The sequence below is a fragment of the Scyliorhinus canicula genome, chromosome 11, assembly GCF_902713615.1.
Source record: "Scyliorhinus canicula chromosome 11, sScyCan1.1, whole genome shotgun sequence".
NCBI classification, from domain to species: Eukaryota; Metazoa; Chordata; class Chondrichthyes; order Carcharhiniformes; family Scyliorhinidae; genus Scyliorhinus; species Scyliorhinus canicula.
Genome location: NC_052156.1, coordinates 51,826,801 through 51,853,848, shown reverse-complemented (window position 1 = coordinate 51,853,848; position 27,048 = coordinate 51,826,801). Strand labels below are relative to the sequence as shown.

The 27,048-nt window shown below is 44.6% G+C and overlaps 1 protein-coding gene across 17 annotated transcripts in view; it reads left to right on the top strand.

Annotated features, from left to right (window-relative positions):
* magi1b (membrane associated guanylate kinase, WW and PDZ domain containing 1b) overlaps positions 1 to 27,048 on the top strand; it is a 535,264-nt gene that overhangs the window by 388,688 nt on the left and 119,528 nt on the right. For 16 of the 17 annotated variants that reach the window (XM_038810577.1, XM_038810576.1, XM_038810589.1 and 13 more), the window contains one exon: positions 25,154 to 25,357. The exons of the other annotated variant lie outside the window; for it this stretch is intronic. In XM_038810577.1, the coding sequence (XP_038666505.1) occupies positions 25,154 to 25,357 (204 nt within the window). The remainder of the gene's footprint in view (positions 1 to 25,153; positions 25,358 to 27,048) is intronic. 17 annotated transcript variants of the gene reach the window in all.

Here is a 27,048-nt window from a genome sequence, read left to right as displayed (position 1 = left end):
CCCAATATGTGTTCTGCTGTACGGGGAAGATTTACTAAAACGACGGGGTGTTTGGTAGAGACGTTCCCTAGCTGGATTGCTACGGGGGCTGTAATGTGTCCCTGCTGTGAGTGTCCTGTAAAACCGCTAAGTGTGATGGTGGAGGTGGTCGGCCACGTGTCTGCCTGTGCCGTGGTGGTGGAAATAATTGTGGTGCGGGACCCTCCTGTGTCCCAAAGTAACTCTATGGGCTTCCCTCTAATCTTTGCTGTGACTACCGGTCTCCCGGATTGGTCCCAGAGGGTGTCACAGACCCAAGTGGGGGAGCCCAAACACCGTCAGTTCGTTCCGTCCACATTGGTCTGTCCTGACTGTATCCCTATACTATGGATAGGCTTCGCTCTATTTCTGTTCAGAGTGCCTGTCTGCTGGCCTCTCTGTGATCTTTGGGGTGCATTGCATTCCTTTGCAAAATGTCCTAATTGGCCACAGTTGTAGCATTCGAGCGACTTCTGTGGAGGGCTGTTCTTCCCTTCATTTACCCATGCGGGGCTTTGGTGCGCTTTTACTGCTTGAATGTCCGCTGCAGCCTGAGCTTCCTCTGAGGTCTTTATTTTACTTTTGCCCTGAACCGATTGTTCCCAAGCGCGGGACAATCTTTTCAGAACCCATTTCTCGTTATGGGCCTCTTCTGAGGGGTCATCGTTATTGCAAGCACTCTGTCCTGCATCTGTGGCATGGGAGATTATGGTGCGCGTCCATTTGACCATATTGTCACGGTTCAAATGCGCTCTATCTAACTCGCCGAAAACTGCGGTGAAATGGATCCGCAGCCTTCCTGCAAATGCTGTGGGATGCTCTGTCCTCTTTTGTCGGCACTTATTTAGTCCTTCGACTGGGTCTCCTCTATTGTATCCTATTGCATCTAAAATGGCAGTGTTCATTTCTTCTAGGGTGCCTCCGCCAACGTTCTGCGGGTCAGGGAGGGCTGCTCCTACAGACGGGTCTAAGCTCAGAACCGTGAGCTTAACCTGCTCTCTCTCGTCCAGGCTGTACATGGTAGCCTGTTGTTTCACTTTCGCGAAAAATTGGTGGGGTTCTGCGGTGGGGAGAAACGGAGTTATTTTCTCACACGCGTCCCTGAGTTGGGTTACAGTTAAGGGGGTGGTGTAGGTGATATCGGGTGCGGCTTCTGTGGTCTCTTTCCTTTGGGTGGTGACTGGATTCATAGGTGCGGTAGCTATTTGATCTGTGGGGGGTTGGGGTGCTTTCCTTTTCTGCTGCGCTGCTGGCGCACATGTTCCTTGAAAATAGCACTGCGCTGTCTCACTTAATTCTTGCCAGTCTGGGGCATTCTCCTCATCTAGCTGTGTTCCAAAAGTACTTTGGAACCCATTCTGTACGGAAAGCCGAGCTCCGCAATCTGCTTCCTACACTTGGCATGATCCACTGTGCTTTGTCTTTGTTCTGTGGTGGCAGCATGGAGTGCTCTTAACGCTGCCTTAAGGTCAGAGCATTGCCTCTGCAATGCCTCTACCTGCTTTTCCGATTCCTCTCTTATCAGGACGGCACGGTGCACGTCTTGATAGGCTTTTTTATACTGGGTCTGGAAACTGCTCAGATGGGCTAGACATGACTGATGTGCCCTCTTGGCATCATCCACCTCTCTACCCTTCTCTGCCAGCTTCCCTCTTAGTTCCATGTTTTCTTTTTCTATGTCCCTGACATCAACTTTGCTCATCCTATTTCTCTCTTCTAATTCTGCTCGGAGCGTCAGAACGGCCTCCTCAGTGCCTCGCAACTGTGCCAAACAGGACACGATTGCCATCGGCTTGCGCGATTTACTTAAATTCTTTTTATGAATTTGAGAGAGGTTTTCCCGCCAAGTATGTCCTATATTCCCGGGACCTGTCTCGTCATTCATACTAAACTCGTTCCAAAGGGGCCATCCCTTTCCTTTCAGATACTTGCGGAGTTCCAGCTCCCACACGGGACACTGACCTACTCAGCTACTGCTGGTCGCTGCGACCACAAACCGTTCTGGGTTCATGAGGCGTTCCATTGCCTGCATGGCCATTTTCTCTTTCTCTCTTAATTTAGGACAGGGGGTGTTGAGGTAATGTTTTACAAGACGGGTAAGGCTTTCGCTATGTTCCGTTTACAAAACTCCCGACAGTTCGTCGCAACAAAAAAATCTCTCCGGTTAACCTTACAACCCTGTTAGTACGCTTGCACAAAACACACTTCCGAATTATCTTTATTGGTTTGAACACCTTGATTACTTGTGATTTTTCCTTTTTCTCAATTGGATTTCTAAATCAAATTTCTGGGTCTTCGACGGAGTGGGGGTGTCACTTGTAACCGCATCCCACCAGAGTCGCCACTAAATGTTGCTCGTTTTACTGGAGTGTGATTAACACGCCTCCGTTTAAAGGCCGTGTGCTTAACACTGCTATGGCTCTGTATGTGTAATTATGCTCGGAGTCGCCAGGTGCCGTATTGAGACACCGTCACAAGTATATCAAGGTCAGGCAAATCCGTACACCGATTAGTAAGTCCAAACGATTGGTGTTTATTATAACAAATATAATAAATACGCATGCATACGCTAAAGAGACTAACTTATTTCTAATACTAAACAACTAAATACTTATCTAGACAGGAACAGGCAAGGTCAGGGAGCAAGGCCTTCGTCCCGTTCTTGGTCAGTAACTTTCTGATTCGGCAAAGTTGTCAAGGGCTAGCAAGGTCTGGATCACGTAGCGATCGTTGTGTTGGCACTTACAGTTCGATGGCTGATGCTCAACGGCCAGTGATGAGACTGGAGTCAGGATGCGATGTAACAGATCTGGGCCGGTGCAAAACAACAGACCGAACCATGTGCGGGACCTACTCTTATAGGTCCTAGAAGTCTGTGCCCCTTGGGGCGGGTTCTTTCACCTGCTAGGTATCGATTGGGTCTTTCCCAATCGATATCTTTCAAACTAGGTGGTCCCTACGGCTCTTTGTGTTGGTTGCTTTGGCGCCATTCTGTCTGGGCGTCTATGGAAAAGTATCCATCGATACTTAAATGTTTCTATTGTCCGGGGTCTGGATCTGGATCACCTCATTACTATGCAGATCTGTTTCCCATTTGCACCTTTGGCTGAAAATCTGCACCTGGCTAGAAACTGGTTTCTGTACGTGCAGAATGCAAAACAGTCTTCTGCAAGCTGTTTGTCCTACACTATGACTGTTTTTCCCTGCAGTCTTAGCAGTTCTCCATTTTGTAGCCCAGTGTCCATCTTAGATGGCTACATTATGAAAGCCCACCTTCTCAACCTTGCTCCTCGCCTCCCCTCGCCCGACGCGTGGTGATCCTCAAGTTAAATCGCCAGCAGTCAGCTCTCCCCCTCAAAAGGGGAAAGCAGCTTATGGACATCTGGTACTACAGTAACTTTACATTACATTTACATTACATTTGATCATGGATCAGGTAATAGTCCAGATCAGGGGTGGGCAAACTACGGCCCGCGGGCCGCATGCGGCCCGCCAAAGGTATTTCTGCGGCCCACCAAGTCATTAAAAAAAAAAATTTTTTTTTTTTTAAGGTTAATGGGGGGGGGGGGGGCTGTTGGGTTACTTACTGGTATAGGGTGGATACGTTGACTTGAGTAGGGTGATCATTGCTCGGCACAACATCGAGGGCCGAAGGGCCTGTTCTGTGCTGTACTGTTCTATGTTCTATATTAGGTGCCCAGAATCATAACCGGGTGAAGTAATTATTTTACTTAATATACTATGCGGCCCTTTGTGAATTGTGAATTTCTGAATGTGGCCCTTGCACGGAAAAGTTTGCCCACCCCTGGTCCAGATATTATTACCTTTGAGGTTTTGCCTTTTAATTTGGTCCTTAGGTATTCATAATCTCTGAGCAGAACCACTTTTCTTGTCCTGTAAGTCTTTGGTACAAACATGGACCATGCCAACTTCCCACTGCAAGTTCCTCTCCAGCCCGTGGTACAGGGTAGCATAGCCATCTGAATTCTCACACTCAGCTGCAAATTTCTCCATATGAATAAATTTCCCCGTATTCTAAGACTATGTCCCTATGCTCTAGATTCCTTGGCCAGGGGGAACAACCTTCCAGTTACGACCCCCGTTAAGTCCCTTCGCAATATTGCATGTCTCAATGAAATGCTTTGAATTTCCAGAATTTTCTTTTCATTCCTTTACGGGATGTGTGGACCAGCATTTGTTGCCCGTCCCGAGTTGCCCTTGAGAAGGTGGTGCTGAGCTGCCTTCTTGAATAGCTGCAGTCCCTGAGGTGGAGGTACACCCACAGTGCTGTTAGGAAGGGAGTTCCAGGATTTTGACCCAGCGACAGTAAAGGAACGGCGATATATTTCCAAGTCAGGATGGCAAGTGACTTAGAGGGGTACTTCCAGGTGGTGCTGTTCCGATGTGTCTGCTACCCTTGTCCCTCTAGAATCCAGATGGTAGTGGTCATGGGTTTGGAAGGTGCTGACTAAGGAACCTTGGGGAGTTCCTGCAGTGCATCTTGTAGATGGTACACACAGCTGCTACTGTTCGTTGGTGACGGATGGAGTGAATGTTTATGGAAGAGGTTCAGTCAAGCTGGCTGTTTTGTTCTGGGATGGTGTTGAACTGCTTGTGCGTTGTTGGAGCGGCACTCATCCAGGAAAGTGGGGCGTATTCCATCATATTCCTGACTTGTGCCTTGTAGGTGGTGGGCAAGCTTTGGGGAATCATGAGGTGCATTACTCACAGCAGGATCCTTAGCTTTGACCTGCTCTGGTAGCCACAGTATTTATGTGGCTAGTCCAGTTCAGTTTGTGATCAATGGTAATCCCCAGGATATTGATTGTGGGGCATTCAGTGATGGTAATGCCATTGAATGTCAAGGCGCGATGGTAAGATCCGCTCTTGTTAGAGATGGTCATCGTCTGGCATGCGTGCGGCGTGAATGTTACTTGTTAGCCCAAGCCTGGATATTGTCCAAGTCCTGCTGCATTTGGACATGGACAGCATCATTATCGGAAGAGTCAGAAATGATACTGAGCATTGTGCAGTCATCTACGAACACCCCCACTTCTGACCATATGATGGTAGGTAGGTCATTAATGAAGCAGGTGAAGATGGTTGGGCCGAGGACACTACCTCGAGGAGCTCTGGCAGTGATGTCCAGGAGCTGAGATGATTGACTTCAAACCACCACAACCATCTTCCTTTGAGCCAGGCATGACTCCAACCAGCAGACTGTTTTCCCCGATTCTCATTGATTTCTATTTTGAAAGGAGCATGCTCCTTGATGCCATACTGGGTCAAAGATGTGCGGGTTAAGTGGATTGGACATGCTAAATTGCCCGTAGTTTCCTAAAAAGTAAGGTTAAGGGGGGGGTTGTTGGGTTACGGGTATAGGGTGGATATGTGGGTTTGAGTAGAGTGATCATTGCTCGGCACAACATCGAGGGCCGAAGGGCCTGTTCTGTGCTGTACTGTTCTATGTTCTATGTCTAAATGCTGCCTTGATGTCAAGGACAGTCACTTTCACCTTACCTCTGGCATTCAGCTCTTTTATCTATTTTAAATCAAAGCTGTAATAAGGTCAGGAGTTGAGTGGCCCAGGCAGAATCCAAATTGATCGACTGTGAGCTGATTATTGCTGTGTCAGTGCTGCTTGATAGCTCTGTTGATGACATCATCTTCACTTTACTGAAGATCGAGAATATGGTTGTGGGTCCAATTTATTCAGCCTCTCAACATTGGGATGAGAGGGTTGTCCAATCAAGAGAGCCTTTGCTGTACTGCCTTCAAGACATATACACCCATCCTTTGATAGGGAGATATAAACTGTACACATACACCAGGTGTGCTCTCACCAAAGCCTTATAAAATTGCAGTAAGCCATCTTCATTCTTGGACTCTAATTCCCTTGTAATAAAAATAACAGCCAAAATGTCTCTCTCAGCAACTGAAAGTGAGCCTTCACCCTGTTTTCACCTTTCCAATTGGAAAACAATACATTTCAAAACCTAATGGGCAGATTTCAACAAAATCTGGCGCACAGGATATGGCATCAAGGAAGAACTGATTAGTCTTTGGTGAATATGCGGATCAGGACCCTGGATTATCTATTACCGTTGGGAAATGGGGAGAATTGATTTTTTTAGAATGTTGTGGGGTGTTTGATTTGGAATACTGTTGAGTGCTTTAAAACGTTGTGGATTGTCTCCGCTGCTGAGATGGAATTTGTCATAGCTGTCAATAAGTGTGTGAGCATAATTTTCAGAGCTGGTTTTGGAAGTGGATTGACCTTAGCCCTACAGAGTGTGATGAAAGCTCTTAATAAACATAATTCTTTTTTTTGGCTTTGTTGTTAGAGAACATCAACCAAACAGGAAAACACCTCAAGGAAGAGCTGCATGATTGTAATAATGTTGAGTTGACGCAGAGGTATGCCCTGTACTGTGTGCCACCTTTACTTGTTGCTTGCTTGCTATGCCTGCATGCTAACTTTGTGATTCTTGTACAAATACACTCAAGTCTCTCTGAATATCAACATTTAAAGTTTCATGCCTTTTAAACACATGATTGCTTGTTTATTCTCACGACCAAAGTGAATAGCATTTGGAAATCCAAGTATACTGCAATATTGGCTCCTCTTTATTTATCTGACCAGTTACATCCTTAAAAACTCTAAGAAATTTGTCAAACAATTTTCCTTGGTAAGAGCATGTTGACTCTGCCTGATCATGCTATGATTTCCGAAGTGCACTGTTAAGTCTTCCTTAATAATAGATTCTAGCATTTCCTAATGAAGAATTTCTGTCTTAACTGCCCTGTAATTCCTTGTTTTCTTGCTCCTGCCTTTGTTGAATAGTAGTTTTACATTTTCTAACTTCCAATCCACTGTGTCCACTCTAGAATTTATCAAATTTTGAAAAGTCAGTCCATCCACTACTATATCTGCAGCTACCACTCTTAGAAGATGGAGATATGTGCCATCAGTCCCTGGGGACTAGTTGTCTTTCAGTCCTTAAATGTCTCTATTACATTTCCTCTGTTAACATTAATCACTTTAGGTTTTTTAGCTTCCACTTCTGGTCTGCAATTTGTGTCTTCTACTGTGAAGACAGATACAAAGGGCAAGATCTTCCAGCTGTTCTCGCCAGCGACAGTGCTACCCACTGTACTACCGTGCTGCCCTCTGTCCTCCCCAGCGAGGATTCTTAATGAAAGCCAAATCATCCCAGTTGGGGGCATAGACATTTACCAATAGCACCATTGTACCGGCAGAGGCCCACTGACCACCACGTACCTACAATTAGGATCTGTCACAATCCTGGTGACCAATAAGGGAACTGCTTATTAACCAAAATTACCGCAACCCGGACCCTTCCATCAAAGCCCAAATGAAAAACGTGTCCCACCCACCTCCTCCACAGTCTGGTCTGATCTCATACCTGCAAGTAAGTCTCCTGCAAAAATACCACATTGGCATTTAGATTCCTTAGCTGAGCAAAAACTCTCAACCTCTTCATTGAGCCACCCGATCCCCTTACGTTCCACGAGACCAAACGTTCTAAGAGACCAACCGAATTAGGGGTCTCCACCCCCATTATCCCGCAATCAGCTATTTCCACCACCAAGGGCGACTAGGTACATTTTAAAAAGATACAGGCCAAAGGCTCTCCCAAGATAGCTGCTAAACCCCCCCCCCCCCCCCATCCCCCAGTGTAAAACAAAAAAAAAGTCCTACCATCACCACCAGCAAACTAACCCACCCAAACACACAAACTGAAACCAAACCAAGATCCAAACCCTCTCCCTACAAACCCCAACCCAGGCGCTAAACTCACTAAACCTGACCAAATCGGTTCAACGGCTGCAGCTCCTCCCCCATGCCACTCCTGCTCGATCAACTTATATACTGCTAGGGGGGCAGTTCCACCCCAGGCAAAGAAAAAGGACAATGACATCTATATAGTTGTGACGAGGGGACTCTGACAGTTAAGGACACGTACAAGGACGATAAGAGTAGCGACCCTGGAGGAACTCGCAGAGAGGTGCCAGCTGCTAAGAGGAAATGACCTGATGTACATTCAGGTGAAAAGCTTTCTCCGTAGGAAACAATGACATACTCCCAAATACCTGGATACTCCTTAGGAGGAGAAGAATTGCTGGAAGCGGGTGACCTAGGGAAAGGAAACTGCGCACTTGTGTGACGACTGTTGGAGGAGGTACATTTCCCCCTGGCCGAGACGAGGAAAAAAAGTGAGCAGGAACTAGGGAAAGAGATAGGGGGAGAACTCTGGATCAAAGCACTACACAGGGTGAACTTTACCTCCACATGAGCAGGGCTGAGCCTAACGCAGCTAAAGGTGGCGCACAGAGAACACCTTACCAGAATTCGAATAAGTGGGTTCTTTCTGAAGGTGGAAGACAAATGTGAATGGTGCCGGGGGTCCCAGCCAACTACAACTACATCCACAAGTTCTTTGAGGCAATGTCCAGAGTTGTGAGAGTGAGGTTGGAGCCATGCTCAAATTTGGCAGCCTTTGGGTTTCAGATCAGCCAGAACTCTTCATGGGGAGGTGGGACATTGACCTTGCCTTTGCCTCCCTGATCACCTGCCAGAGAATCCTGCTCAGTTGGCAATTGGCAGCACTACGAAGCTGCTGACTGGCTGTCCTACCTGGTGGAATTTCTCAGGCTGGAGAAATTACAATTTGCCATCTGCAAGTGGGAAGAGGGCTTCTACAGGACATGGAAGCTATTCACCAACTTATTCCAAGACATGGAGACACAAAGGTGCCACAGAATAAAGAAGAAAAGGAAAGAAGAGGAAGTGGGGGGGATGGAGGAATTGGGTGGGGGGGGGGGGGGGGGGGGGGGGAGGAAGGCATGCAATGTTAACTAGAGGGACAAAGCCACAGGAGACTGGTCCAAGGGCATACTGAAGCCCAAACCAAGTTGTAAATAGGCACTTGTAAATACGTGCTCTGGCCATACTGGGAATTGTAACACATGTACGCCGGCTAATGGGGGCTCACAGCCACATCGGGAGGGAAGACAATTGCTTGTAAACAGATGTGTTGGTTTCTGTTTTCTTTTCTTTTTTGACGTGGTTGTATAATGGGTACCTTGTGAACCGTTAACTATAAGATGTGAAAACCCAATAAAAACATTTTTTTAAATACAGAACCTGCCATACCTGTCAGGTAATAGGTAAACCGCAACATGTGATTAAACCCGCAGCTTTCATATGCACACCATTGTTTGAAGAACCATTTAGTCGGATATTGGTAGATTGTGTAGGACCGTTGCCTGAAACAAAAGCAGGAGATCAGCACATTCTTATGGTCATGAATATGACCACCTGATCTCCAGATGCCAAGGGCGGGATTCTCCGAGCCCGCGCTGGGTCGAAGAATCGCCGGTGGGGGGCGCAAATCCCGCCATGCCGCTCCGTGCTGGGCTGCAGTTCCTCCGGTGACTGGAGAATTGGCGCCAATCGCGTTGCCGCGGCACCAATTGGGGGCCGTTGAAAGTTGCCCCCGCGGTGATTCTCCGTGCTCGATGTGTCTGCCGAGTACTGCCAGCGTCATTCACGTATGGTCCTACCCGGCGGGACCTCAGCATTCTGGCTGCGGGGGCTGTCCTGGTAGGGGTGCGGAGGGGAGCCGACTCTGCGGGGGGGGGGGGGGGCTCCACATGGCCAGGCCCATGATCGGGGGCAACCGATCGGTGGGCGCGCTCATTCCACGGGGGCCTATGTTCCTCCGCGCTGGGCCCCTGTAGGGCTCCGCCATGTTGCCCGAAAGCCGGCGCCGAGACGGCCATGTTGCGCATGTGCAGACCTGCGCCGGCTGTGTAGGGCCGGCTTTTGGCGCCGGAGCAGCGCACAGCATTCCGGCGCCATGCTAGCCACTGAGAAAGGGGAGAGTGACTGGGCCTCGAGGCCCGTTGACGCCAGCGTTGCTCGTGGTGGTTTTGACGCCGGCGACAACACTTGGCCGGGATTTCGGAGAATCCCGGCCCATATCTTTCGGAATAGTTACAGCTGAGGTAGTAGTGGAAAGGTTGACACAGTTTTTCATATGCTAAGGGCTGCCCTTTAGAAGTACAATCTGTCCAGGGTTCTAACTTTATGTCCAAATTTTTGCGGGAGATAATTTGTAGTTTAGGTATAAATCAATTAACATCAACCGCCTATCACCCACAAACTCGGGGAACTTTGGACAGAAATAATCAGACTCTCAAAATCATGATTAGGGCCTATTGCCGTGAATATCCAAGAGATTGGAATAAGGGATTGGATTTTTTACGTTTTATCACCAGAGATTCTCCAAACGTATCTACTGGGTTTAGCCCATTTGAATTAGTTTATGGCCATGAAATACGGGGTCCATCAAAATTGATGAAAGAGATGTTTCTAAAACAATAGGACGAATCCTCAATGTTGGATTAATTATCCACATTTCCAGAAAGACTGACAGGAGCATGTCAGGTAGCCTGAGAGCATTTAAAGGTTTCAGAAGCAAGAATGAAAATGTGCGCAGACAAACATGCCAGGTCCAGGAAATTCCAGGCTGGAAATGGGGTGCTCACATTGTTGCCGCTGCAGGGTGAACATCTGAAAGCGAGATTCAGCGGCCCCTATAAGGTATTTAGGAGGGTGATTGAAGTATGTGTCCGGCATGGTAATAACCAAGGCTTAGTTTAAATGGATCTTAATCCTCTTGTGGTTATAGAAAAATTAAAAACCCTGTTACAACATCATTAGGGCACGGTCAATTCCAGCCCCCTTGACCCCAAGTCGCAACACAATTTATTCCATTGGAATTTATTATTACAATAGTTCAATGTTAAGATTGTACACATCCCTGAACCAGGGCAAATGATAGATTTGTTAGTGGGGGAGCATTTTGGAGATAGTGGCCACAATTCTGTGACTTTCACTTTGGTAATAGAAAGGGATAGGTGCGTGCAACAGGGCAAGGTTTACAATTGGGGGAAGGGTAAATACGATGCTGTCAGACAAGAACTGAAGTGCATAAGTTGGGAACATAGGCTGTCAGGGAAAGACACAATTGAAATGTGGAACTTGTTCATAGAACAGATACTAGGTGTCCTTGATATGGATGTCCCTGTCAGGCAGGGAAGAAATGATCGAGTGAGGGAACCATGGTTGACAAGAGAGTTTCAATGTCTTATTAAGAGGAAGAAGGATACTTATCTAAGGGGCTGGTTTAGCACAGGGCTAAAGAGCTGGCTTTGAAAGCAGACCAAGGCAGGCCAGCAGCACGGTTCAATCACGTACCAGCTTCCCCGAACAGGTGCCAGAATGTGGCGACTAGGGGCTTTTCACAGTAACTTCATTTGAAGTCTACTTGTGACAATAAGCGATTTTCATTTCATTTCATTTAAGGCTGAGGAAACAAAGTTCAAACAGGGCACTGGAGGGATACAGATAGCGAGGAGGGAACTGAAGAAAGGGATTAGGAGAGCTAAGAGAGGGCATGAAAAATCTTTGGCAGGTAGAATCAAGGAAAATCCCAAGGCCTTTTACATAGAACATAGAACAGTACAGCACAGAACAGGCCCTTCGGCCCTCAATGTTGTGCCGAGCCATGATCACCCTACTCAAACCCACGTATCCACCCTATACCCGTAACCCAACAACCCCCCCCCCCCCTTAACCTTACTTTTATTAGAACACTACGGGCAATTTAGCATGGCCAATCCACCTAACCCGCACATCTTTGGACTGTGGGAGGAAACCGGAGCACCCGGAGGAAACCCACGCACACAGGGGGAGGACGTGCAGACTCCACACAGACAGTGATCCAGCCGGGAATCGAACCTGGGACCCTGGAGCTGTGAAGCATTTATGCTAACCACCATGCTACCCTGCTGCCCCACCATTTTACATTTTACACATGTGAGAAATATGAGAATGACTAGAGCGAGGGTGGGTCCAATGAAGGACAGTAGTGGGAGATTGTGTATTCAGTCTGAAGAGACAGGAAAGGACTTGAACGAGTAATTTTCTTCAGTATTTACAAATGAGAGGGGCCATACTGCTGGAGAGGACAGTGTGAAACAGTCTGGTAAGCTCAAAGATATTTGTTAGGAAGGAAGATGTGTTGGGCATTTTGAAAAACTTGAGGATAGACAAGTCCCCCGGGCCTGACAGGATATATCCAAGGATTCTATGGGAAGCAAGAGATGAAATTGCAGAGCCGTTGCCAATGATCTTTTCGTCCTCACTGTCAACAGGAGTGGTACCAGGGGATTGGAGAGTGGCGAATGTCGTGCCCCTGTTCAAAAAAGGGATTAGGGTTAACCCTGGGAATTACAGGCCAGTTAGTCTTACTTCGGTGGTAGGCAAAGTAATGGAAAGGGTACTGAGGGATAGGATTTCTGAGCATCTGGAAAAACACTGCTTAATTAGGGATAGTCAGCATGGATTTGTGAGGGCTAGGTCTTGCCTCACAAGATTTATTGAATTCTTTGAGGAGGTGACCAAGCACGTGGATGAAGGTAAAGCAGTGGATGTGGTGTACATGAATTTTAGTAAGGCATTCGATAAGGTTCCCCATGGTAGGCTTATGCAGAAAGTAAGGAGGCATGGGATAGTGGGAAATTTGGCAAGTTGGATAACGAACTGACTAACCGATAGAAGTCAGAGTGGTGGTGGATGGCAAATATTCAGCCTGGAGCCCAGTTACCAGTGGCGTACCATAGGGATCAGTTCTGGGTCCTCTGCTGTTTGTGATTTTCATTAATGACTTGGATGAGGGAGTTGAAGGGTGGGTCAGTAAATTTGCAGACGATACGACGATTGGTGGAATTGTGGATAGTGAGGAGGGCTGCTGTCGGCTGCAAAGAGACATCAATAGGATGCAGGGCTAGGCCGAGAAGTGGCAGATGGAGTTTAACCCTGAAAAGTGTGAGGTTGTCCATTTTGGAAGGACAAATATGAATGCGGAATACAGGGTTAACGGTAGGGTTCTTGGCAATGTGGAGGAGCAGAGAGATCTTGGGGTCTATGTTCATAGATCTTTGAAAGTTGCCACTCACGTGGATAGAGCTGTGAAGAAGGCCGATGGTGTGCCAGCGTTCATTAGCAGAGGGATTGAATTTAAGAGCCGTGAGGTGATGATGCAGCTGTACAAAACCTTAGTAAGACCACATTTGGAGTACTGTGTGCAGTTCTGGTCGCCTCATATTTAGGAAGGATATGGAAGCTTTGGAAAAGGTGCAAAGGAGATTTACCAGGATGTTGCCTGGACTGGAGAGTAGGTCTTACGAGGAAAGGTTGAGGGTGCTAGGCCTTTTCTCATTAGAACGGAGAAGAATGAGGGGCACCTTGACAGAGGTTTATAAGATGATCAGGGGAATAGATAGAGTAGACAGCCAGAGACTATTCCTCGGGTAGAACAAACCATTACAAGGGGACATAAATTTAAGGTGAATGGTGGAAGATATAGGGGGGATGTCAGAGGTAGGTTCTTTATCCAGAGAGTAGTGGGGGCATGGAATGCACTGCCAGTGGAATTAGTTGAGTCAGAAACATTAGGGACCTTCAAGCGGCTATTGGATAGGTACATGGATTACGGTAGGATGCTGGGGTGTAGATTGATTTGTTCTTAATCTGGGACAAAAGTTCGGCACAACATCGTGGGCTGAAGGGCCTGTTCTGTGCTGTATTTTTCTATGTTCTATCCCTGGAAGGGAAATGTGATTGCAAATGCTTTGTTGTGGGTTTAAGGGCTGATTAATTACTAATTTATGAACTGGGGTGGGGTTGAGGGAGGGGGGGTTATATAACGAGGAAGGATGAATAGATGCATGCATGTTTGTGATTTATGTCTTGCATACCTCCCATTGAAACCCTTGATGTTTCATTCTTTTTAGGGAGGGAGGTAAGTAAGCATCATTCCTGTTGATTCCTTTATTTCCCATTTCTTTTACTTTGCGGATATTATTTTTGATCACTGGACCTTCAAGTCAAGTAGAGGAAGTGAGGAACTCAAAAGTTGCAAAATAGTACACTGTACTCAGACTGAACTCAGACTTTCTGGCATCCGGGGGATTCTGTTCAATTTGTTAGCTGGTGACCAATGGATTGGCTAAAGATGGTATTCTGCCCGGCGACAGACAGTGATTAGGTTCTGCCAGGTGGAAGACCCAGGAAGAAGAGAGAAGATCCTGAATGCTGAGAGAAGAAGCTGAGAGTTTTTCTTTCGCTCTCGCTCTCACTCTCTTTCTCGCTCTCTTTACAAAAATCCACCCTGCCTGCTGTTTCTGAATCTGCCGAGCAGTCTCGAACTTTTGATGTATCTGCAGTGAAAACCATGACAGACTGAAAGCAATAACACTCAACTGAAGGCCTAGACTAAAAATTATTTGCCTGGAAGATGTGTATCTGAAGCAGTGACTTTACCCTTTTACTTTTCATATTTTTGCACCCCTCTTTCCCCTCTGTGTTTGTCTTGTGCATGTGTGTGTGTGTGTATAGGGGGTGGGGTTGGAATTAGATGGTAGTTAACCAGTTGTATTTGCTGCCCATTTAATTATAGTTATTAATATGCATAAAAATAATTGTTTTCGGGCAGCCATAGATGATAGAATCATAGAATTTACAGTGCAGAAGGAGGCCATTCGGCTCATCGAGTCTGCACCGGTCCTTGGAAAGAGAATCCTCCTTAAGCCCACACCCTCTACTCTAGCCCCATAAACCAGTAACCCTACCAAACCTTTTTGGACACTAAGGGCAATTTATCATGGCCATTCCACCTAACCTGCACATCTTTGGACTGTGGAAGTAAACCAGAGCACCCGGAGGAAACCCACGCAGACACAAGGAGAGCGCGCAGACTCCGCACAGATAGTGATCCCAGCCGGGAATCGAACCTGGGACCCTGAAACAGCGAAGCAACAGTGCTAACCTCTGTGTTACCACATTATTTGTTCATTTCAATTGTGTTGCGACTCCGGGTCAAGTGAGGCTGCAGTGGACTGCACACTAGCCCAGGACGTGGTAACAGCTATTATGATTAAATACTCTGTCTCCTCTTGTCCCACCAAATCACTGTACAGCTCTATTTCTTTGGATTTTCGCTTTAGATTTCTGTCCAGTTCTAGTTTGAAGCTCGATTCAGTGCAATACACCAGCCCGGTTCACACGGAGCCCAACCCAATGGAACAAACTCCCTTTTTTCCCAGTACTATTTCTAGTTTTTCCTGAACATAAGAACTAGACGCAGGTGTAGGCCATCAGGCTCCTTGAGCCTGCTCCACCATTCAGTAAGATCATGGCTGATCTTTTTGTGGACTCAGCTCCACTCTCTGAGCCACTTGTTTAATTCTGTGATCTGCTTGGCCCTATGCCAACATGCATGTGACATAAGTCGGAAGCTAGAAATTATTACACCTGAGATTCTGCTTATTAATTTGGAATCCAGTTTCTCAAACAATCTCCACAGAACCTCATTCTTGGTCTTATTTATATCACTGGTTGCTACTTGAATCATGACAGTTGCATCCTCACCCTCGCACTCCCAAGTCCTTGTCCAGGTGAAAGGAGACGTCCTGAAACTTGGAACTGAGGACAACACAAAATTCAGAAGTTCCTGTCTCAATGCAGTGAGCAGAATCTATACCTGATTATGCTATACTCTACCAGTAGCACATTCCTTGCTCCCACCCCCCACGTTTGATTGACCTCTTATCCATGGTGCCATTGTCAGTTTTTCCATTCTCTCAGCAGTCCTTGTTCCCATCCACACAGGCAGCAAGTAACTTGTGCAGGTTGGTTGGATACAGTCGATGGCTTAGAACATAGAACAAAAATTCTCCATTATAGCATCCTGGACCCTCGTACCTTCCTGACCCACAGTCGCTACATCCTTTCACTGACCACTGGCCGACTGTAAAGCACTGCTTAACGTAGGGATGTTGCTGCCTCTCAGATCACACTGTCCAGGTACCTCTCCCCTTTTTGGTAACCCACAATGCAGCTTGGACTTCAAGCCAACAACTCTGAGCCAAAGATTCTCAAGCTGCAGCCACTTATCGTAGTTGTGGTTGTCTGGAATCATTGTTGTTTTTTATTCTTTCATGGAATGTAGCATCACTGGCGAGGCCAGAATCTGTTGCCCATCCCTAATTGCCCTTGAGATGGTGGCGGTGAGCCACTTTCTTGAACCCCTGCTGTCTATCTGATGTATGCATTCCCATGGCGCTGTTAGGAATAGAGTTCCAGGATTTTGATCCAGCAACATTGAAGGGACGGTGATATAGTTTCAAGTCCGGATGGCATGTGGCTTGAAAAAGAACTTGCAGGTGGTTATCCAAAAACTCCCTGTGCTGCACCAACAGCATACCATCTGTTCTGCCATGTTTATCTAAACGGTTTGCTTATTTAATTAGTTAAAATTATTGTTCCATTGATTACTTTAGTTCTTTAGATTATTAAATTAACAATCTAGATAAATGAATTAAAGTAGTAAAATGTTACAGATTCTTTGCTGTAGCTTAAAGAGCAAAAATGAACCTTCAGTATTCACCAAATAATAATGTACCTGTCGCCCAATGACTCAAATCCTTAATTTGTGTTGATTGATGAGTCTCCCTCCCAGGATGTTCTGGACGCTACTTCCAATGCCCTGTTTATATATTTTTAGCACTTTTCTGCAATGTTCTGGGCTCTACTGCATTGTGACTGGGTTAACCATACCTTCCTATCTACCTGTATTCCCACTTCTCAGATAAAGTAGAAGACAGTGAACAATGCAACAGGCTTATTTTTGCACACATCCCACCAACTGATCTGATGAGAGGCAGACTTGATGGGTCAGAGACCACCGCCATTTTAATTGAGGAGGCAGTCGATTTTCAAATACATGGCTATACTTGGCTATCGGCCAAGTGCTAGTAAATGGATTAGGTAGGTAGGTAGGTGTTGCTCGTTCTGGGTGAGTGTGCTTAACACTCAATTTGGCTCTGTTTCGTTACTTAGCTCTGGAGTCGCCAGGTATCATTAAGATACCGCCACAAGTTTCAAGGTCAAGTTCAAAGCAATAAAACCATACACCAATTAGTAAGTTCAAACAACTGAGTTTATTATAATACAATTATAATACTACCCATGCACACGCTAAGATGATTAAACTATTCCTACCATTAAATAAAACCAATACTTATCTCAAATGGAACTGCCAGATCAGGGGACAAGGCCTCTTGCTCTGCCCTGGTCTGCAGACTTCAGGTTGGTATGGGTTAAAAAGGGGTCAGGAGTGTCTATCTCTGGTAGCGATCATTGTGAGACACTTACTTGCTGGCAGCTGCTGTCCCAAACCTCTCCTCTCTCTCGGTCAAGGTCTTCTTTGGCAAAAACTGGTTGAGATGCTGGTCCAGAGAGGAGGGCTGGTTAAGAAGAACGAACTATGTGTGGGACCTGTCTTTTATAGGTCCCAGGGCTTCGCGCCCTTTTGGGCGGACCCTTTTCCTGCTGGGAATCGATTGGGTCTCTTCCCAATCGATATGTTTGAATCCCCCCAATACTGAGGCTGTTCCTTGGCTACTGGGCGGGCCTTCAGGTGCTTTTATTTTCGAACCCCGCTGGTGCCGGGGGTGTCTGGTTTCCCATACACTGTTGCAATCACTTCCCCATTTGTGTCCATTGTCCCTGGGATCGTTCCATTACAATGTTAACTATCCCGGAGATTGCCTCATTAGTATGCGGAATGTTCGTTTCGGTGCGGTCTGCTGTCTTAGCAGACAGAATACACATTGGCTTGGTGCAGCCTGCTTGTGCTGTTAACATTGTCCATTTTAACCTGCAAGTTTTGCGTTCCTCCATTTTGTATTTAGGGAATGGCCAACTTCGGTGGCTACATAGGTCAGGTGTTTTTCATGTGTCAGTGCAGACTCGATGGACCAATGCGCCTCTTCTGCACAGTATTTTCTGTGATCACATTTGATTTCCTCCTTTTATTCCTCCCTTTCTCTTCTTCTGAAGAGGCAGTTTCAAGTTTACCTAATTTATGTGGGAATTGGTCTGAGAAAGAAACTTGTCATTGGGAAAGAGTGAATATCTCATATTGAAAGCTGATAACATCTGCTGTATTCAATTGATCGCTTCATTAGTTCCCACACTCCCATTTTACCTTTTGTGAGGCCTGATTTGCGCCAAATAATAAATATGCACATTCTGCATGCAATTATTCAACAAAAAGGAAATGGGGCCAACAGCATAACGGAAGCCGGGCTGTTGTGATCTTCTAATGTGCTATTTGCAGCCCTAAATTTCACATTACTCAATTCTGCTGCACTGGAACGCTTCCAGTACTATTGGTCTAATGGCTTTGTCACTTGAATTTAGTTCTTTCCAGAATCTGCTGATGTCCGCTACCTGCTGCAACAGCAAGGTCTGCAGTGAAATCAATTCACTGGGAGTCTCTGTTGGACATTACTGGCGTGCCACATTTCTGTCTTTTCACGGCAGCCCTTCCCAGTTTGTTCTGGCTGTACATTCTTAATTATGTGCCAAATCCAAGTCCCAACAGCACCAAGAAGGAGGGAGGGAATAATCAACACAACGTGTGAGCTTTACTGGGACCTCAGGAGAAGAACAGAAAATTAATTGAAAGGAGCCCATAGGCAATATACAGTGGGTAGTTTCCACCTTTACTGTTTGCGTAATAAATGAGCAGAGGAAATTGCCCAAATTTTGTAGAAGCCACCCAATTTTTTATTTCCATTGGCCCACTCAAGTTTACGGACCAGCAGTGAAATTTGAAAATTGCCTGCAGTAGTGGGTCTATTATTTTTAAATTATACACAAGTTACATTTCTCATTAATTTATATGTGAGTATTTGAATTGGTATTTGGTTCAGGGTATGACAGATAGAAAACACTAAATGTGACACAGCATCTGGAGTTGGTCATTGAACACCTTTGTTGCTGATATGGAAGAACTATTATAATTGGTGTCCAAACTGGGGGTCGTTAACTCATTCTCCTGGCGTGATCCATGTTTTGTTGAACTCCTGTTTCTATCCAAAATCATCAGCTTGCACTCGATATAATAATTTACAAATTATTAAATTACAGATCTGGGTACTTCCCTTGATAGTTATGCTTGGAGAGTAAGTTGTGTTGATCAATGTGACACTGTCCACACTCTGCCATACAAGGTGTGAGGTTTGTCTTGGAAGGAAAGCAAAATCTTCCAATTTTTGTTTGGAGAAGTTAGGATTGAAAACAATCCGTGATTCTGTCACAAACATACTCTCCAATGCTTACTGACCCACAAGTCAAAGTATCACTTGGTATTCAACAAGGAACGGTTGAATAATCTGCGGCAATCTATTCATGTTCCAAATTTGTATCTTGTGTAATTTTGTAACCTGGGCGTTGCAAGGTCCGAAACTAAAATAAGATATAAAAACGCAAATGATATTTATATTCTGTAGTTGCAGGATTCAGACATGGTATATCCCTGTACCTTTTCCAAAAATTTGATAAGTTCCATTTTTAGCAAAACTAAAAGCAGGCATGGCAAGAAGCAATTTTAAACTCCAGTTACTGAGGATTTGGACTCTGCTCAGAATTCCGGTGTTTATTGGTGTTTAATCAACAAGGGATTGAAAATTGGTAAGATTCACCTAAAGCAAGTGTGATTAAGTGTTAGTTCCTTCCTCCCATGAAGGCTCATATTAGGATCTCTGCCCATTAGTAGGCCTTCTTTACGTTATCCTTTCAGCAGAACATCCTCAACAGAGCGTGTCAGCAGGTAATTTGGCCTTGGAAGCAACTGAGTAAAATTGGACAATGGCTTCACTGGATTGTGACATGAACATTTCCATTGGGGATATTTATTAGTAATGGAATCCCAATTCCAGTGTCCTGCCAGTTCCTTAAATTCAATGTGTTGTTTTCCGATTTTTAGTCTCTTCACTGTGATGCAATTGGCTCACCTGACAGCGAGCACGTCTGGTACATGTTACATATCTCATTTTTTGTATCATGCCACATACTGTGCTTTCTGCCCCTATCTCTATTTTTAAAAATTTACAGTACCCAATTATTTTTTCCAATTAAGGGGCAATTTAGCGTGGCCAATCCACCTATCCTACACATCTTTGGGTTGTGGGGGTGAAACCCACGCAGACACGGGGAGAATGTGCAAACTCCTCACGGACAGTGACTCAGAGTCGGGATTCGAACCCGGGTCCTCAGCGCCGTAGGCAGCAATGCTAACCACTGCGCCACCGTGCTGCCCTCTGCCCCTATCTCAAAGTCGTCTCAGGCATTGTACCATTCTTCTTCCAAGAAACTTTAAGGTTGTTTGTGGGATATACAGGAGAGAAGTTACTACATTATAAGACAGCACACATCCTTTTAAGCTTCAGCCACATCTTATTTGCTTCAAAGATTTGTCTGAGTGTGTCAACTCTTGACATAAAATTAAAAGCAGCGGAGTCTGGCCTTTTAATATATTAGAATCTGGAAAGGGACTAGTTGTCTAACAAAAGGGCATTCATGAATCCTTTTTAATGCAAAATAATTATGCTGTTCAATGCAAATATAGTTAACGGTGATTGAACTGTTCGGTGGTGATTTAGTAACATTTTGGAGTTTTCTTTTGAATGTTGTCTTTTGACAACATTTTGACCTGGTTGTATCGCCATCTTTAACTATTTAGGTAACATACTGATAAATGAATTAATTGAGAACATCCACAGTTATTTAATGCTGCCAAATCTCATGATTATTATAAATGGGAGCAGCCTGGTGGCGCAGTGGGTTAGCACTGCTGCCTCACGACACCAAGGTCTCAGGTTCGATCCCGACTCTGGATCACTGTCCGTGTGGAGTTTGCACATTCTTCCCGCGTTTGCGTGGGTTTCGCCCCCACAACCCAAAGATGGGCAGGCTAGGTGAATTGGCCACGCTAAATTGCCCCTTAATTGGAAAAATGAATTAGGTATTCTAAATTTTTTTTTAAATGATTATTATAAATGATCTCCACTTGGCTGCTGTCAGGTTTCATCATCTTTGAGCTCACAGGAATGCATCCATGGACATGACAGTTTTCTACAAGATCACCCTCTCAACCAATGACAACATCACCAGGGTAACTATCGCCATCTCCCAAAGACATGTACAAGGACAATGCCATATTCCACAAACCACTTGATGTTGGTGAAATGATTCCTGAAGGCATTAGTCAATGAAAACTGTCACCTTTATTAAAGCTCCTGCCAGTTTTCTTAGAATACAACCATCGCTATGCTCCCTGAAGACACTGACACTATGCGTAAATAGACTGATTTTGTACGCCTCCCTGCACTGCAACCCCCCCCCCCCCCCCCACACTCCCACCCTTCATTGAATCTGATTGATATGAGCTTACAGTTCTTTATAATCCCCCCTAAAATTCCTTACGTACTATCTTGTTAAAATGGATTTCTGTATGGTGCGTTACCTTCAAAATCTCTCTTTATTCTAATACTCCAATAAAGCTGATTCTACAGTTTCCAAAACTGTAGAAAAAGCTCCAGTCAAGAACTGGAATTATCCTCAAACCTAGTTTATTTTTCAATGGCAATGATGAAGGACTAGATGCGAAGAAGAATACCTGGAGCACAAGATAGATCAGAAGCTCAAAGTCTTTGAGATTAAAATCTGTGCACGCAGAACATACCTGACAGCGGTCTTTATTTTGCCTGCCTTCATTGTTTAAAAAATATGAAAAACTAGCAATTGTGAGTGCTCAACTCATATGACTATTATTCTTAAAGCCAGTGCAAAATTGCAGAGCAAGATGTTGACCCAGATTTTTACAGTGGTAATGACAGCAAAACTGTCAGCATTTCAGGCCATTACTCCTCTGAAATTGATAGCAATTGTGGGAGTCAACACATGTAGAGAATAACATGGAAATTCAGAAGTTAATGATCCTACATTCCTCCTGAGGATGTGCTGTTGAAATTCCACCAGATTGCGATCGCTAAGCAGTCAGTGAATTATCAAAATAAATTTCCACTTTTACACTGTTAACTGGACTGCATCAGTTCAAGAAGGTGACGTTCTCAAGGGCAATTAGGAATGGGCAACACTTGCCAGTGACATCACATCTCATGAAACAAAAAATGTTCATCTCACTGCAGCCCTTGAAATACATCTTGTTGAATTAGGTTTTTAATTTATGTACTAAGCTCACAATTACTACTAACTACCTTTACTGACCCTGGAAAACTAATTTTAAATTAAGTGGAATGATGAAAGAAAATTCTTATTTTTAAAAAGTTTTCAATGTATACTGATAAGATTGTAGCTTCTACTTTAATCCAATCATCGCAATTTATCCCATCACCTCTTGATTTAAATTAAAAGTTTAGGAATTGTTGTGCAGGGTCCCTTGGGAAAGGGCAACCATAATACGATAGAATTCTCCATTAAAATGAGGAGTGAAGTTGTCGAATCTGAAACATGGGCCCTGAGAACTATGAAGTAATGAGGCGCGAATTAACAAGGATAGATTCGGGTAACCTACTAAAGAGGTTGACGGTAGATAGGCAATGGTTCATATTTAACGGATGTGTGCATGAATTACAACAATTATTCATTCCTGTCTGATGCAAAAATAAAAGAGGAACGGTAGTTCAACCATCGCTTTCAAATGAAATTAGGGAACATCTTAAATCCAATGCCAGAAAAGAGCAGCAGGTCTCGGCATTGGGAACATTTTGGAATTCAGTAAAAGAGGACAAAACATTTTATAAAGAGGGGGAAAATAGAATATGAGAGTAACAATTCAGAGAACATAGGAACTGACTGTAAACGCTTCTATAAATATTTTAACAAAGAAAGATTAGCAAAGACAAATGTAGATCCTTTACAGTCAGAAATCAGGGAAATTATGATGGGGAACAAAGAAATGGCAGAAGAATTGAACACATACATTGGTTCTATCTTCACAAATGAGAGCACAAATAACCTCCCAAATATATTAGGAAACCAAGAATCTGATGAGAGGGAAGAATTGAAAGAAATCAGTATTAGTAAGGAAATGGTGCTGGGGAAATTAATGGGGTTAAAGGCTGGCACATGACCAAGGCCTGATAATCTCCATCCCAGTGTATACAAGGAAGTGGCTCTGGAAATATTGGATGCATTGATCATCTCCCAAATTGCTATAGACTCTAGAGCAGTTCCCACAGATTGGAGGTGGTAAATATAACCCCAGTATTTAAAAAGGGAGGGAGACAAAAGGGGTTACAGACCAGTAGACCTGACATCAGTAGTGGGTAAGATGCTAGAGTCTATTATAAAAGACGTTATAAAGAACATTTGAAAAGCATCAACAAGATTGGACAAAGCCAGCATGGGTTTATGAAAGACAAACCATGCTTAACAAATCTATTGGAATTTTTCGAGGATGTAACTCATAGAATAGATAAGAGATAGCCAGTGGATGTGCTGTATTTGGACTTTTAGAAGGCGTTTGATAGCGTCCCTCATAAGAAATTAGTGCACAAGATTAAAGCACATGGGATAAGGGTAATGTATTGACATTGAACGAGAATTGGTTGACAGACAGAAAGCAGAGAGTGGGAATAAATGGTTCTTTTTTTCAAGTGACAGGCTGTAACTAGTGGGGTCCTGCAGGGATCAGCGCTTGGGCCTCAACTGTTCATGATATATATCTGACCTGGATGAGGGAACCAAATGTAACATTTTCAAATTTGCTGACGACACAAACCTGGGTGGAATTGTGAGTTGCGAAGAAATTGCAAGGAGGCTTCAAAGTGATTCCGGCAATTTGAGTGAGAGGGCAAACAAATGGCAGCTGCAGTACAACGTGACTAAATGTGAAGTTATACGCTTTGATGTGAAAACCAGAAAGTATTATTTAAATGGTGATATATTGAAAAGTGTGGATGGACAAAAGGATCGGCGTGCCCTTGCACACCAGTCAATGAAAGTGGAGAGGTAGGTGCAGCAAGCGATTAGGAAAGATTTGAGTTCAGAAGTAGAGATGTCTTACTGCAGTAATACAGGGCCTTGTTGAGACCAACCTGGAGTCACATGCAGTTTTGGTCTCCCTCCCTAAGAAAGGATATATTTGCCACAGAGGGAGTGCAGCAAAGGTTCACCCGGCTAATACGGGGATTGGCAGGACAGTCCTGTGAAGAGAAATTGTTTCAGCTGGACCTGTATTCACTGGAATTTAGAAGGATGAGATTTGATTGAAATGTACAAAACACAGGGATCGACAAATTAGGTGCAGGGAGGATGTTTTTCCTGGTTGGGGAATCTTGAACCAGGCGGCAAAGTCTAGGGATAAGTGGTAGACCATTTAGGACTGAGCTATGAACTCAAAAGTGTAGTGAAGCTGTGGAAAAGTCTGCCACAGAAGGTTGTGGAGGACAGGTCACTGAATGTATTCGAGAAAGAGATTAATACATTTTTAGATTTTAATTGCATCAAGGGGTACGAGGAGAAGGTGGGAAGATGGCATTGAGATCGAGCCACGATCATATTGAATAGCAAGCGGAACAGGCTTGTAGGTTCAAATGGCCCACTCTTGCTCCTGGTTGCTGAGTTTCTATGTTTCGGTGCTTTTCATTTCCTGGTTTGTTGTCTATGAGTATACTTCAATGTGATTGGCTTCTTCCTCGGCTTGATTTCGTCATGGCTTCTGCATGCCAAGATATCCCCTTGACTTGGTGCCAGATTTAAGCTGCAGTCAGTAAAGAAGAAGTCTACTCCACACAGATCACAAGATCTTTGGAGGCAGCTTTCTTCAAGGTTGGCAGTGAGTGCATGGCTTCACTGCTAATCACAAAATTCAACGCATAGCACAATGTGAAGAAATAAAGTGCAGGTATTTTGTGGAAACTAGAAATTTCCACAGGTGTTAAATGAGTTAATAGTAAATGTTGTAAAATAAATAAATGGGTACCTCCTTTTGATCCATTTGGTACTGATGGCCAGACAAAGCTGTTGCCCTTTGATTAAAGGAAGCAAGGAAGGAAATAATAGTTGTTTAAAATCTATTTCAAGGGGAAAGAAAATAATGGCAGCTCAGCTTTTAACAAGTTTTCTCAATTTCTGAATTTAACATGTAAATTTGTTCCCGTTGCCTAGGTAACTATTATGGAACACCCAAACCTCCAAGCCAGCCACTCAGTGGGGAAGTAATTACCAGTGATGCTTTGCGAGGCCCTCTGTCTGGCACAAAGCCAACTCCAAAACGAAGCAAGTCATACAATGATATGCAAAATGCTGGAATAGTGCAGCCAGAAAATGAAGATGATGAAGAAAACCCTGAAATGAATAGTAGTTTTACAGGTAAACTATCAGCTACCTGCAAATCTAATTGTCTTGCCTAAACCAAAGTGCGAGATTATTGAATGCATTAAAATTTGCTTAAAATATTAGAACAAGATGGAATGAACAAATAAATGATGGTATACACTGGCAAAGACATATTTCAGAGATAAATACGTATCAATATTTTAGAAAGATGTATACAAGAGGCATACTCAGCACAAAGGAAGATGGTTGGAGTAAATTCAATCCCAGGACATCACTGCAGGAGGTCCACATGGGGTGTCCTAGCCCAGACACCTTCATTTGCTTCGTCAATGATCTTCCCTCCAGCCTAAGGTCGGAAGTAGTTTTGTTTGCTGATGATTTGATTTCACAATGTTCAGCACCATTCCTGACTCCTCAGATAATGTAACAGTCCATTCCCATAAGCAGCAAGACCGAGGCATTATTCAGACTTGAGCTGCTAAGTGGCAAGTGGCATTTGTGCCATGTAAGTGCCAGGCAATGACATTCTCCAGCAAGTAAGAGAATCTAACCACCCACTTGACATTCAATGGCATTACCATTGTTGAATACCCCTCCATCAACTCTTGGGGGTTACCATTAGCTGAATCTGAACTAGACTAGCCATATGTGGTGTCAAGGTGGTTCAGTGGTTCGCACTGCTTCCTCAGAGTCCCGGATTCAATTCCATCCTTGGGTGACTGAGTGGAGTTTGCACTTTATGCCCGTGTTTGCATGGGTTTCCTCTGGTGCTTCTCCCACAGTCCAAAAGATGTGTGGGTTTGGTGGATTGGCCATGCTAAATTGCCCTTCAGTTTCCAGGGTTGTGCAGGTTAGGTCATGGGGTGCAGGGATAGGGTGGGGTGGATATGGATAGAGTGCTCCTTCAAAGGGTCGGTGCAGACTCAATGGGCTGAATGACCTTCTGCACTGGTGGGATTCTATGATACAATAATTCACTACAAGAGCAGGTCAAAGACTGGGAATTCTGCGAAGAATAACTCGACACCTGAACCCCAAACCCTGTCCATCATCTATAAGGTACAAGACAGAGGTGTGATCTCCACTAGCCTGAATGCAGCTCCAACAGCATACAAAGTGCGGCACCATCCAGGAGAATGTAGCTCCCTTCATTGACACCCCACCCACAACTTCCAACATCTACTTCCTGCACTGTTGACTGCAACAGCTCAGCAAGGTACCTTCGAGAGCACCTTCCAAGCCCATGACCTCTATCATCTAGTAGGGAAAGAACAGCATGTACATGGGAGCACCACCACTGGGAAAGGTTTCCTCTAAGTCACACCCCATTCTGACATGGAAACCTATTGCAGTTCCTGAAAAAAATCCTTAAATGTCTGGACCCTTATGCACCTCCTCCTCTTCTACTACATAATTGGTGGTTTTGTCTTCAGCAGCCTCAACCCCATTGTCTGAAATTTACAGCCTAAACCTTGCTGCTTGACCATCTCTCACTCCCCACCTTTCGACCCTCCTTAAAATCCTTCCCTCTGGCCAGACACTTGGAACAAATAGTTCCTTAATTCAGTAGTTTGGTGCATTTGTCTTTTGTTAACCCTTTCATTTTCTGCCGTAAGGAAAACTACACACATCTACAAAAACTTACATTTATATATATATATATATATATAATCCAGGGTAATATTCCAATGTAGTATTGAGTGACTGCTCCATTTTTACAATGC